The 12,676-nt window shown below is 45.1% G+C and overlaps 3 protein-coding genes across 3 annotated transcripts in view; all 3 read left to right on the plus strand.

The window, feature by feature from the left end:
* Rhoa (ras homolog family member A) overlaps positions 1-6,395 on the plus strand; it is a 41,470-nt gene extending 35,075 nt beyond the window's left edge. The window contains exons 5-6 of the mRNA XM_008853186.3: positions 4,291-4,421; positions 5,123-6,395. Coding sequence (XP_008851408.1) covers positions 4,291-4,421; positions 5,123-5,296 — 305 coding nt within the window. The 3' untranslated portion in view covers positions 5,297-6,395. The remainder of the gene's footprint in view (positions 1-4,290; positions 4,422-5,122) is intronic.
* Positions 6,396-7,592: 1,197 nt separating this feature from the next.
* Gpx1 (glutathione peroxidase 1) lies at positions 7,593-8,724 on the plus strand. Its single transcript, XM_008853188.3, has 2 exons — positions 7,593-7,952; positions 8,171-8,724. The coding sequence occupies exons 1-2, from the start codon at positions 7,707-7,709 to the stop codon at positions 8,528-8,530; spliced, it is 606 nt and encodes a 201-aa protein (XP_008851410.2). The 5' UTR covers positions 7,593-7,706; the 3' UTR covers positions 8,531-8,724.
* A 1,541-nt stretch (positions 8,725-10,265) lies between these two features.
* Positions 10,266-12,676, plus strand: part of LOC103750237 — a 14,091-nt gene continuing 11,680 nt past the window's right edge. The window contains 1 exon segment of the mRNA XM_017803190.1: positions 10,266-10,362. Coding sequence (XP_017658679.1) covers positions 10,266-10,362 — 97 coding nt within the window.

The following is a 12,676-nucleotide window of genomic DNA, read 5'->3' on the forward strand; positions in this document are numbered from 1 at the left end:
TTATTTTCACTGTGGAGACTAGTGAGAGATAGATTAGCAGGCAAAGGTATTTGCTACCAAGCCTGGTAGCCTTAATTCAATCCCCAGGATCCATATGGTAGAAAGAAAGAACCAACTCCTAAACATTGTTCTCTGACTTCCACATGCCTGCTGTTCCACATGCACACCCATATACATATACATAATTAATTAAAATGTAATTAAAAGAATTGGCTTTTCTTCATGGTGCTAGAGATTGAATCTCAGGGCCTCACACATGCTAGGTAAGTCTCTACTGTTCCTACTAGCCTTACTATGTTTTAAATATATTTAACTTGGGCTGGTGAGGTGGCACAGCTGTGCTTTTCGAAAACCCATGGTGGAAGCAGAGAACCAACTCCTGTAAATTGTCATCTGACAACACACACACTAAATGTAAGGAAATTTTTTTTAATATGTCTAATTTGTATAGTAACTGGGTTCCAGATACAATGCTATCTTTTTTAAAAAAAAGTTTTTATGTGTATAAGTGTTTTGCCTGCATGTATGTAAGTGCACTCTGTGTATGTCTGGTACCTGTTGGATTCCCTGGAACTAGAATTAAGGATGGGTGTTAACCTTTGTTTGGGTGTTAGGAACCAAACTTGGGTCCTCTACAAGAATAGCCAATGCTCTTGACTGCTGAGCCATCTTTCCAGCCCTTATCCTGTTGTCTTTTAACATCTAGACTGGAAATTTACTATTTCTCTTTAGTTTTTTTTCCAAGGGAGGGGATCAGGTTGTAGTCTCAGCTATCCTGGAACTTGCTAAGTAGACTAGGTTGGCTTCAAACTCAGAGATCCACTTGACTTTGCTTCCTGAGTGCTGGGATTAAAGGTGTGATCTCCCATGCCCAGCTTCATTGATGTTTGTTTTATTTATTTTTTTGTCTTTTTGAGACAGGGTCTCCTTGTAGCCCCAGCTGTCCTGGAACTCACTATGTAGACCAGGCTTGCCTCGAACTCACAAAGATTTGCCTGCCTCTGCCTCCCCAAGTGCTTGGATTAAAGGCGTGCGCAACCTCACCTGGCACATTATTGTTTTTTAAGACAGTATCTCTTTATGAAGCTGTTTCTCTGCTGCTTTCTGTGTAGCCCAGCTTGGCCTTAAACTCATGGCAGTCTCCTTCCTCAGCCTCCCAATTAATGAGATTGCAAGTGTGCACTATTTTGTTTTTGGTCTTTCTGAGGTGAGGTCTTACTTCACAGTCCTAGATGGCCTCCTGGACCTTATGTAGATCAGGTTGAGCTCAAATTTGTGGTGATCCTACTAAGATTACAGGAGTAATTTTATTTTCAGTACTTTTGTTCTTGTTCTGTTTTGACTGTGATGGTTGTTTTGAGACTGGTCGCATAATTGAGGATGACCTTGAAGTCCTGATCCTCCTACTTCTATTTGTCAAGTGCTGGAATTACTGGCAATCACTCCTACCTCTTCAGTACTGTTATTTATTCTGTTTATACATTTACAAAATTTCATGCATGCATATGTGTTCTGATTATATCCACTTCCCATTCCCTCCCTTTTAATTCTTCCTCTGCCCCACTTATACTTTCCCTCTTAGCTTTTTGTGCTGTTTTTTTTTTAATAGTTTATTATTTTTATTTTATGTGTATGAGTGTATTGTCTGCATGTATGTGAGTTCGTCCATGTCGTGCTGTGCCTCAGAGGTCAGAAGAGGGCTTTGGGTTCCCCCTGGAACTGGAGTTAAGGATGGTTCGTAGCTGCCATGTATGTGGGTGCTGGGAATCAAACTTGGTCCTCTGCAAGAGTGCTCTTAACCGCTGAGCCATCTCTCCAGCCCCTCTTGTGTCGTTTTTAAACTCACTGAGTCTACTTAGTGGCAGCTAACAACCTTCTGTGATTCTAGTTCCAGAGGATCTGAGACCCTCTCCTGGTCTCTGTGGGCATCGTATGATACACTTAACATGAATGCGTATAACACACACATATACATGAAATAAAATAATTAAAAGCTAACTAAACACCAAGGAGATGAACAGAGGTTGATCCTGTGTGATACTTTTTAGGACTAAGAGAAAGTAGGCACTCTTTGTGCCAGTGGTTTACTCAGGTTATTTTGGAGGGAGTTGAGTCAGGGTCTTACTATAAATTAGTGGCTGGCCTTGAACTCACTATGTAGACCAAATTGCACTCAAGATATAGAGCCAGGAGGATGAGAGAAGTTCAAGATGATTCTCAGCTATGTAGCTAGTTAGACATCATCCTGGAAAATCTGAAATCCAGCTTCAAGGAAAAAAAAAGGTTAGCTGGGCAAGGGTGGTCATGCCTGTAATCTCAGCACTTGGGAGACAGAGATAGGAAGATTAGCAAGTTTGAGGCAACCTGGTGTACATAATGAGTTCCAGGCTAGCCAGAATGACATGGTTAGATCCTTTCTTTGTTTTTTTTTTGTTTGTTTGTTTGTTTGTTTTGGTCTTTTTTTGAGACAGGGTCTCCCTGTAGCTCCAGCTGGCCTGGAACTCACTCTGTAGACCAGGTTGGCCTTGAACTCACAGAGGATCTGCCTGCCTCTGCCTCCTGAATGTTGGGACTAAAGGCACGCCACCGCGCCTGGCAAGATCCTTTCTTTTTTTCTTTCTTTTTTTTTGGGGGGGGGGGGCGGGGTCTTTTTGAGACAGGGTCTTCCTGTAGCCCCAGCTGTCCTGGAACTCACTATGTAGACCAGGCTGGCCTCAAACTCACAGAGATCCGCCTGCCTCTGCCTCTGCCTCTGCCTCCCGAATGTTGGGATTAAAGGCGTGCGCCACCATGCCCAGCTCAGGAATAACCTTTTAAACAGCTAAGCCTGTTAAAGCAATATCTGAAATTTTACTTTACATAAGAAATGTTGGGAATTAGCCCCTATCATGGAACCTGGCTGATTATACTGTGAAAGTTTAAAGGTTAAAGTGAATTTAAAAAGCCAGGATCATGGGGTGGAAGGTCTGTGGTAGTGGACTTGTCTAATGTACATTAGGTCCCTGGTTGAACCCCCATTAGCAATGTAGTGACCAGAGGACTTTTCTTTGGGGGCGGGGGGCAATGCTAGGAATTTAATTCAGGGCTTTGCAGGTGCCAAGAACATGCTCTGCCGATGAGTACCAGCAATTTTATGTAAAAAGTAGTAACTATAAGCCGGGTGTGGTTGTGCACGCCTGTAGTCCAGCACTTGGCAGGCAGAGGCAGGTGGATCTCTGTGAGTTCAAGGCCAGCCTGGTCTACATAGTGAGTTCCAGGCCAGCTAGGGCTACAGGGAGACCCGGTCTCAAAAAGACCAAGGAAAAAAAAAAAAAAAGTATTAAATATTTTCGCTTTTCCTCCTGTATTTTAACTTTGCCAAAGCTACTTACCTCAAAAGCATCCATAGGAGTACTGAAGTTTCAGTCAATAAAGTCCTTGCTGTTCAAGCATGAGGATTGGAGTTTGAATCCCCAGCACCCACATAAAATGTCAAGTGGAGCCTTTTGTCTTTATTACTTTCAAGATCAGGTCACTATACTTCTTTGGGATCCTCTTTGGGATCCTTTTGTCCCCTAGAATCAAAAGTTTCAAAACCTTGTCTCAATTTTTTTCTGCCACTGAGAGATAAGGCAGCATGAGAAGTTAAACGTGGGCCCCTTATCCATCAGGATGTGACATTATACACTAAGTTAGTATGGTAGTGTTGGCATGAAACTACAACTGGTTATTTCTTGGTTATTTCTGAAGTAATTCTTGAGCCATTTGTAATACCAGTAAACCATAGGATGGAGATTATGTGGGGTGCTTTCCTGTCATCTGCCAACAGTGACAAGCATGGCCTGTGGTGATCCTTTCTTTGTGGCACAAGACCCAGAGCAACCTTACTTGGTGCCACCTGAGAAGCTCAGCAGCACTCTTTATGGGACTAAGAGAAGCTGGTACCATTTGGCGTTTATAGAATGCAAGTTAGATTTTTGCCTTTTTATCTAGTTTTAAAGTAAAGAATTTCATTACATGGTCCAACATGCTTTTTTATTTATTGTCTGTGTGTGCGTGCACATAGGCAAGGTCAAGGAAAACCTGTAGGTATTGGTTCTTTCCTTCTAACCCATGGATCCCAGTGTTCAGATTCAGGTTATCAGATTTGGTGAAAGGTGCCTTTCTCTGCTGAGTCATCTCACCAGCTTCCAAAATGGTTTTGAAGCAACAGGAAAAGGAAATGTCTCTGCAATTCAACTAGGGTTCTAGAGGTTCTTCAAGATGTATTTACAATGTATCCTCAGACTTGGTGCATTTTTTCCCATTTAGAAAACATCCCTGAAAAATGGACTCCAGAAGTCAAGCATTTTTGTCCCAACGTGCCCATCATCCTGGTTGGGAACAAGAAGGATCTTCGGAATGATGAACACACAAGACGGGAGTTAGCCAAGATGAAGCAGGTGTGGCATGGGAAGGAGAGTGTTGTTTTCCTATAGTATTCTTAAAGTTGTCACCCAGCAGAAACACAGCCCAGATGAAGTCCTTCTCTGTCCACCTGGACTTAATTTACTGGGACCTAAACAGGGAATCCTAAGGCTCTCTGTAGCATGCCAAGGTAGAATGTCTAAATTTTAGACTGTGTTTCTGAGCAATCCCAACCTGAGACAGAACCACCCTAGCAGTAGTCAGTACGTCAGATGCAGAAGTTTTATCAGACACCTGATTTCCCCCTCCAGTGGCCATTGAAGATTAATTTGTGGATTAATTTTGAGGATCAAGAAATCCTAAAGGCAGCAAGTGCAGACAGAAAATCTGAATGCTTTTGTAATAAATAGATCTTGGCTTCTGAGATGCGAGGTGGTCTAATAGGGTTTTTCCAGTGAGGAGGAATGGCATGGACCTGTACTGTTGCCATTCTTGACTATTCATCCCTCTTGTACAGGAAGTTTGGTCTTTTCAGCCAGCAATACTTGTAGTCCTAGCTATTTAGGAGGTTTAGGTGGGAGAATCACTTGAGGGGAGAATCACTTGAGGCCAGCTTAGGTAAGCAACATAGTGAGAACCTGTCTCAAAGAGGATAAAAGTCTTTTAGATGAATTTAAATACTGCATGCCTTACGTAAGTGAGATTTAGCTGAAAGCACTATTTTTCTCTTTACTAGGAGCCGGTAAAACCTGAAGAAGGCAGAGATATGGCGAACAGGATTGGCGCTTTTGGGTACATGGAGTGTTCAGCAAAGACCAAAGATGGAGTGAGGGAGGTTTTTGAAATGGCCACGAGAGCTGCTCTGCAAGCCAGACGTGGGAAGAAAAAATCTGGGTGCCTTGTCTTGTGAAACCTTGCTGCAAGCACAGCCCTCATGCGGTTAATTTTGAAGTGCTGTTTATTAATCTTAGTGTATGATTACTGGCCTTTTTCATTTATCTCTAATTTACCTAAGATTACAAATCAGAAGTCATCTTGCTACCAGTATTTAGAAGCCAACCATGATTATTAATGATGTCCAACCTGTCTGACCTGCCAGGGTCCTTCTGACACTGCTCTAACAGCCCTCTCTGCACTCCACCTGACACACCAGGCGCTAATTCAAAGAATTTCTTCTTGCTTCTTTCTAGAAAGAGAAACAGTTGGTAACTTTTGTGAATTAGGCTGTAACTACTTTATAACTAACATGTCCTGCCGCTCATCTGTCAGCTGCAAGGAACTCTGAGTCATTACTTCAGAGCTTTACTCCTTAATAAATTTAATTGGCAGAGCTCTGGGATGGTCATCCAGTTTTTGAAAACATGCTCAGCCAGAAAGGCCTAAGTCCAGGCAGCTGTGGCAGAGTTACAGTTCTGTGGTTTCATGTTAGTTACCTTATAGTTACTGTGTAATTAGTGCCACTTAATGTATGTTACCAAAAATAAATATATCTACCCCAGACTAGATGTAGTATTTTTTGTATAATTGGATTTCCTAATACTGATATTTGTCATTCCCACAAAAAGTGTATTGGTTTTTTTTTTGTTTTTTTTGTTTTTTTTTTTAAAGAAAAAGTGTATTTGGAAATAAAGTCAGATGGAAAATTCATTTTTAAAATTCCTGTTTTGTCAGTTTCTCTGATAAAATACGGCCATATCTTCCCCTGTTAAGCCCTACATATCCTCGTAACCCCTTTCCAGAGCTGGGCTAAGTAAATAGGAATTTGGTTTTACGCCTGAGGCAAATTAGAAACTTGAAGGTGGTAAATAGCCTTTCTCAGCTGGACTGCGGGGTCTGGCTCTAAGTCTTAGTGCTCCTTCCTTCACACTGTATCAAATTACCTCCCAGAGGAGCCACCAGTTCCTGGGGGTGGCACTGGGGGTTTTCTCTTCTGTCCAGCTGACTAAACTTTTTCTGTACCAGTTAATTTTTCCAACTAATAGAATAAAGGCAGTTTTCTAAACTTCCTGTATCCTGGTGTGTGTTTTGCTTTCAAAGGGCTAAGGGTAGGAAAATGGAAGGACTCCGCCCTCCTGGCCTACCTCACTCTAGAGAGGTTCTTTCATGGTGCAGTCTACCAGCTTCTGTCTCCACCACAGTCATCTAGGCTAACTTGGCTCCTCCCAAGAACAAGGAAATGATTATTGTCCTATGCCACTTTCAAATCCAGAAAAGCAGTTGGATGGGAATGCAGTCTAGTGAGATGAAACACTGAGGGTTGAATTTTCTGCTCCCTGGTAAGATGGGTGGTGGGCCATACTTCAGAAAAGTGGAGCACGGTCTAAGAATAAAAGATCAGGAGGCTGGAGAGATGGCTTAGCAGTTAAGAGTACTGGATGCTCTTGCAGAAGACCAGGGTTTGGTAAGGGTCTGTGGTTCCAGTTCCAGGGGATCCGCCACCTCTTCTGACCACCACAGGCACTGCACACATGGTGTACACAGTGTGCACACTGGGCATTACACATTGCACATGGTGCAGGCAATACTCATAATGCATAAAATAAAAATAGGAAAATCCCTGGTCTACAAAGCGAGTTCCAGGCCAGCTGGGGCTACAGGGAAACCCTGTCTCACAAAGACCAAGGGAAAAAAAAAAAGATCAGAGGCTTTCTGGTTTGGTGATCTGGCAGCCCCGGAGTGCAGATCCCTGAAAAGGCTGCCTTGGAGCCTCCATCACTGCCGACTCCAATTTCCCTGTACTGAAAACACAAAGCCAAGAGAACTCACCCTTGACAAGCGCTGGAAGTGGCACTTCCACTTCAGGTAAGAACACCACATATTTGGTCGGCTGGAGAGATGGTTCAGTGGGTAACGACCAAGCCCGATGACTGAGTTCAATCCCCTGGTCCCTTATGGTGGAAGGAGAATCGACTCCCCAAAGTTGGCTAGTGAATACATGTACACAATAAATGTAATTTTAAAAGATTTTAACCCTGTCCTGGTAATAAACTTGCAAGTACTTTGAGGGTCATGTGACGCTGTAATTAGGGCTGTGCGCCAGCCGCATCTGCTGTTGTCCCCAGATTCCTTGGCAGGAACCAGGGCGTCCTCTCACCCTGCGCTGGGTTGCCTGGGCCGGACCAGACGTGCCCCGCCGCACCCGCTCATCTCCTATCGGGGAGGGTGCAGGCCGGATGAGGCGGGACCCTTGTGCCGGGAGGGAGCCGAGAGGCCGGAAAAAAGGCTCCACGTGACCCCTCCACTGCCTAGCTAAAAGGCAGCGCTTTTCGAGCTGCGGCGCTTTGGTCTGGCTTTTGCCTCCAGTCCACCCCTGCTCCGCCATGTGTGCTGCTCGGCTCTCCACGGCGGGACGGGCCACCGTGTACGCCTTCTCCGCGCACCCGCTGGTCGGCGGGGAGCCGGTGAGCCTGGGCTCCTTCCGGGGCAAGGTGCTACTCATTGAGAATGTGGCGTCGCTCTGAGGCACCACCACCCGGGATTACACCGAAATGAACGACCTGCAGAGGCGCCTCGGGCCCCGCGGCCTGGTGGTGCTCGGTTTCCCGTGCAACCAGTTTGGACACCAGGTGTGCTGGGTGCAACGGGGTGGAGGTGGGCGAGCTTGGGGGTGGGGGGCGGGCCGCCCACTCGCTTCCCTCCGCTGCTGGCCGCAGCTGGAATTCAGACCCGCCCTGGGGTTTTGCAAGGAGGGCAACATCCTGGTGACTCATCAGGAAACTGGTTTGTGGTTAGCAGGCCCCCGTTTTCCGCAGTCCTAGGGCGAAAATGCCTTTGTCTCCCATAGGAGAATGCCAAGAACGAAGAGATTCTGAATTCGCTCAAGTATATCCGACCTGGTGGCGGGTTCGAGCCCAATTTCACACTGTTCGAGAAGTGCGAGGTGAATGGTGCGAAGGCTCACCCGCTCTTTGCCTTCCTACGGGAGGCCTTGCCAGTGCCCAGTGACGACCCCACTGCGCTCATGAACGACCCTAAATCCATCATTTGGTCTCCAGTGTGCCGCAACGACATTGCCTGGAACTTTGAGAAGTTCCTTGTTGGGCCTGACGGTATTCCGGTGCGTAGGTACAGCCGCCGCTTTCGGACCATCGACATCGAGCCTGACATAGAAGCCCTGCTGGCTCAGCAGCCCAGCAGTCCCTAAGGCGCTTCTTTTATCCGGGCTTGGCAGTGGCTGGTTGCACTCTGGGGGGTTTCGTCCATGATGGTGTTTCCACTAAACTTGCATGGAGGAACACCTGATTTCCAGGAAAACCCCCTCAGATGGGCACTGGTCCAGTCCATCCCTGAGAAGCCTTTTTTCACCACTAATAAAGTGCTGAGTGTCACAGAACTGTGCATCCTGTGTCTATATCAACTTCATTGTCATAGGGGTAGGAACCTAATTCCCAACTCTAAAACTTGTGCTCTTGACTGCATCATGTGGAATCAATCCACTGGTTCTTGTCGTTGCTTTAGTCAGCTTAAAGGAGGTCGTGGGGCCTTGTTATAAGAGTCCTCCCAAAAGAGAAAAACTTGGGCAAGTGCTGACTACCTCACCCCAACTTCCTCTTTCTGAGACTTTGCTGGAGGCGGAAATGACCATGTGCCCAACTCAGAACTGAGACACTAGAGCTCTTTCCCGTGTTAGACCCACATAAGTGTGTTTTGCAGTTACAGAAGACTTGTATGATGTTACAATTTCTCATCACTTAGCTATGTCTTTCTATATTACTACCCAGTGTTTTTAAGTTATGCAGGCTGTCTGTGAATTCAGAGTGAAAAGGGGTGGGCAGGGCACTTTGGAGTCCTTGAGAGGACTGAGCTACAGAGCAAGAAAAACAAAGCGAAACAGTGATAGAAGTGTTTACAGTTTAACTCTTTCTGAAGATGTAGTGCCTAGCATTTGCACATTCAGGCCTAGGATAGGGCACATCTTCGAGGCCAGCTGCTGCAGCTTAGGTCCCATCCCTTCCTCTGTTCTGTTGCTGTCAATTATCTCAAGATGCACCTGGAGCCATTTCTTAATGCTGTGGCCAGGGGACTCAGCAGCACCTAGGTTCAGCTTTTGCTTAGGAACACAAGGCCAGAGGCATTGGTAGTATCAATCAATCCATGATGTGGGCCCAAGATCATGTGCCCAACTGATGGCTTTAAGGACTGAACCAACTCAAAAACAATTCCCCTGGTCCTAAACAGTTTCCTGCCCAGGTTACTAAGAGCCCTCACCACCTGCTCTGGCTCCCTTCCTTTCTCCCCAATTCATCAGAACTCTTTCCCTCAGTTTATGTATGTTTTTTGACACAGGGTTTCAGGCGACCTTGAACTTCTTTTTTCTGCCTGCCTCTGTCTCCTGAGTGTTGGGATTAAAGGTGTGCACCACCACGCCCGGCTGAACTGCCTTTTTTATTTTGTGTATGTGTTATGTGTGTGTTTAGGAAAGAGTCAACCTAGGGTCTCATTCACGTTAGGTAAAGAGTCTTAAAACTAAGCCACCTCCCCAGGCCTTTCTGTTTTGAGACAAAAAGTTTGCTGTGTAGCTCAAGGTGACCTCCAACGCCCAGCGATTCTGGCTCAGTTTCCAGAGTGCTGAGATTACAGCCTGGCTAGCCTGCAAGTCTTGATCCTTCTACAGGTGTGGGCCACTATGCCCCACTGCCCATCTTATTTTTGTTTCTTTTTGAGACAAGGTCTCCCTGAAGTCCCAGCTGGAACTTGTTATGTAGAACAGGATGGCCTTGAACTCACAGAGATCTGCCTGCCTCTGCCTCCTGAGGGCTAGGATATTTTTGTTTCTTTTTGAGACCAGGTCTCACTATGTAGCAGAGGCTATCCTCAAATTCCTGATTCACCTCTCTGCCTCAGCTTTCCAAGAGCTAGGATTCTGGACGTGTGCCACCATGCCTAGCTTCAGTTCTAGAGTCCCCTTTGAGATGATGCAAATAGAACTGTATGCTCCCACATGGGTCCCCTTCTACCTGTGTTATCAGAATTCCTGTGAGTCTTTTAGTATGTATGTGGTGCTAGGAATCTAACCCAGGGACCAGTGAATGCTGGGCAAGTGCTCTGCCACTGAGCTATATATTCTCTACCTTCCTGTGAGTGGTAGTTTTTGTTTTCATTTTTGAGACAGGGACTTACTATGTAACCCCAGCTGGCCTGGAACTTCCTATGTAGACCAAGCTGAACTCAAACTGGAGATCCATCTGCCTCTGTCTCCCAAGTGCTGAGATTAAAGGTGTGAGCCACTATGCCCAGCATGTTTCTTCTTTTTTTAAAAATATTTATTTAATGTGTATGAATGTTTTGCCTGCATGTATGTAAGACAGTTTTTAGCCAGCCTGAGCTATACAATGCTGTTGCAAATAAATAAAAATCTAGAAGGACCCAGCACTTATGAGGCTAAGGCAGGAGTCTTATGAGTTTAGGCCAGCCTGGGCTACATAGTGAGTTTCAGGCCAACCTGGGCTAGAGATAAGATCATGCCTCAAAAAACCAAACAAAACAAAGATTAAAAATATACCCTGAGGGGGCTGGAGAGATGGCTCAGCAGTTAAGAACACTGACCGCTCTTGCAGAGGACCTGGGTTCAATTCCCAACACCTACACGGCAGTTAACAACTGTCTGAAACTCCCATGAGCAATGCATGGCACGGGTGCACTTATATGCATGTAGGCAATACACTCATATATATAAAAATAAAAAATATTTTAAAAATATGTATATATACCCTGAGGTAAGACTGGAGATGACTCACGAATAAGAGTATTGACTGCTTTTTCAAGTGGACCTGGATTGGATTCCTAGCACCTACATGGTGGCTAACAACCATCCATAATTCCAATTCCAGGGGATCAGAACCCTCTTCTGGCTTCTGTGAGCACTGCATGACATGGGTATACTTGCATGCAAATGATACACTCATACACATAAAAAAATTAAAAATATATATACATACACATACATACCCTGGGACTGGAGAGATGGCTCAGCAGTTAAGAGCACTGGCTGCTCTCACGGAAGACCCAAGTTCAAATCAGTGTGTGGCACTGCATGATGCAGGTGCACTTACATACATGCATATATAACACTCAGACACATAAAACAACAAAAATTTGTTTTAATACCCTGAAGTTGAGAAACCAGCTTATACTGGGTGGACAGGCTTGGAATATTCTTATGCCCTTAGGCCTTATATAAAACAGTAGCGCGTTGGGGCTGGAAAGTGGCTCAGCAGTTAAGAACACTGACTGTTCTTTCAGAAGACCCAGGTTCAAATCCCAGCACCCACATGGCAGCTAACTGTCAGTAACTCCAGTTCCAGGGGATCTGACAGCCTCTTCTGTCTTCTGAGGGCATTGCACGACATGGGTGCACTTGCTTACATGCAGTCATAACACTCATACACATAAAAAATAATAATAAATAAAAAAATTTAAAAAAAAACAAAAAACAGTAGCGCTTATAGTAGTAGCCATAGTATTGTAGTACTCTGGATTGAGCAAAGCCCTTAGCCAATTTTTTTTTTTTTTGAGACAGGGTCTCACTTTATAACGTTGACTGGCCTGGAACTCACAGAGATCTGCCTGAGATTAAAGGCATGTACCACCAAGCTTGACTATATTATAGACAAAGATGGCAACATAAATTGGGTGTGGTGGCACAGGCCTTTAATCCCAGCACTCAGAGACAGAGAAGAATCTCTGTGAGTTTAAGGCCAGCCAAAACTATAGGGAGACCCTGTCTCAAAAAACAAAATAAAAACAGTCTCAGGGGACAGCTAAATAGAAAGCCAGACAGCCAAGTATCCAGAAGTACCAGATCCTATACTAGGATTTAAAAGTATAATACCTAAGCAAGCAGGTATTATAATACCTTCTTCTGGCTGTTTAGAAGAATGTATGTTCCAGGAACTGGGGAGATGGCTTGCCATACACGCATGAAGACCTGAGTTCAGATCCCCAGTACACAGGTGCTGCTGTCTAACTCCAGTGCTGACAGGGTAGAGGGAGGGTGAAAGGTGGAACAAAGCTACTGAACTAGACAGTCTGGTGCCCTTGGGTCTTCCTGTGATGTTCCATTCAGACTGAAGGAGAAGCCACCCACTTCAACTGTATCCTAACCCATAAAGCACCAGTGCAGTAGGCTGAGCCATTCTCAGGTTAGGCTACAGGATAGTGAAAAAAAAATAAAAGTCAGGAGCCATGAAGTCTCTCAGGCAGGTCGCGTACCGGTCAAGAATTCCAACTCGCCGATAAGTAAGTTTTATGGCCGAGACATCTGGCTTGCCGATAAGTAAGTTTCATGGCC

Source organism: Nannospalax galili, unplaced genomic scaffold (genome assembly GCF_000622305.1).
Source record: "Nannospalax galili isolate Female #2095 unplaced genomic scaffold, S.galili_v1.0 scaffold786, whole genome shotgun sequence".
In the NCBI taxonomy this organism is placed as follows: Eukaryota; Metazoa; Chordata; class Mammalia; order Rodentia; family Spalacidae; genus Nannospalax; species Nannospalax galili.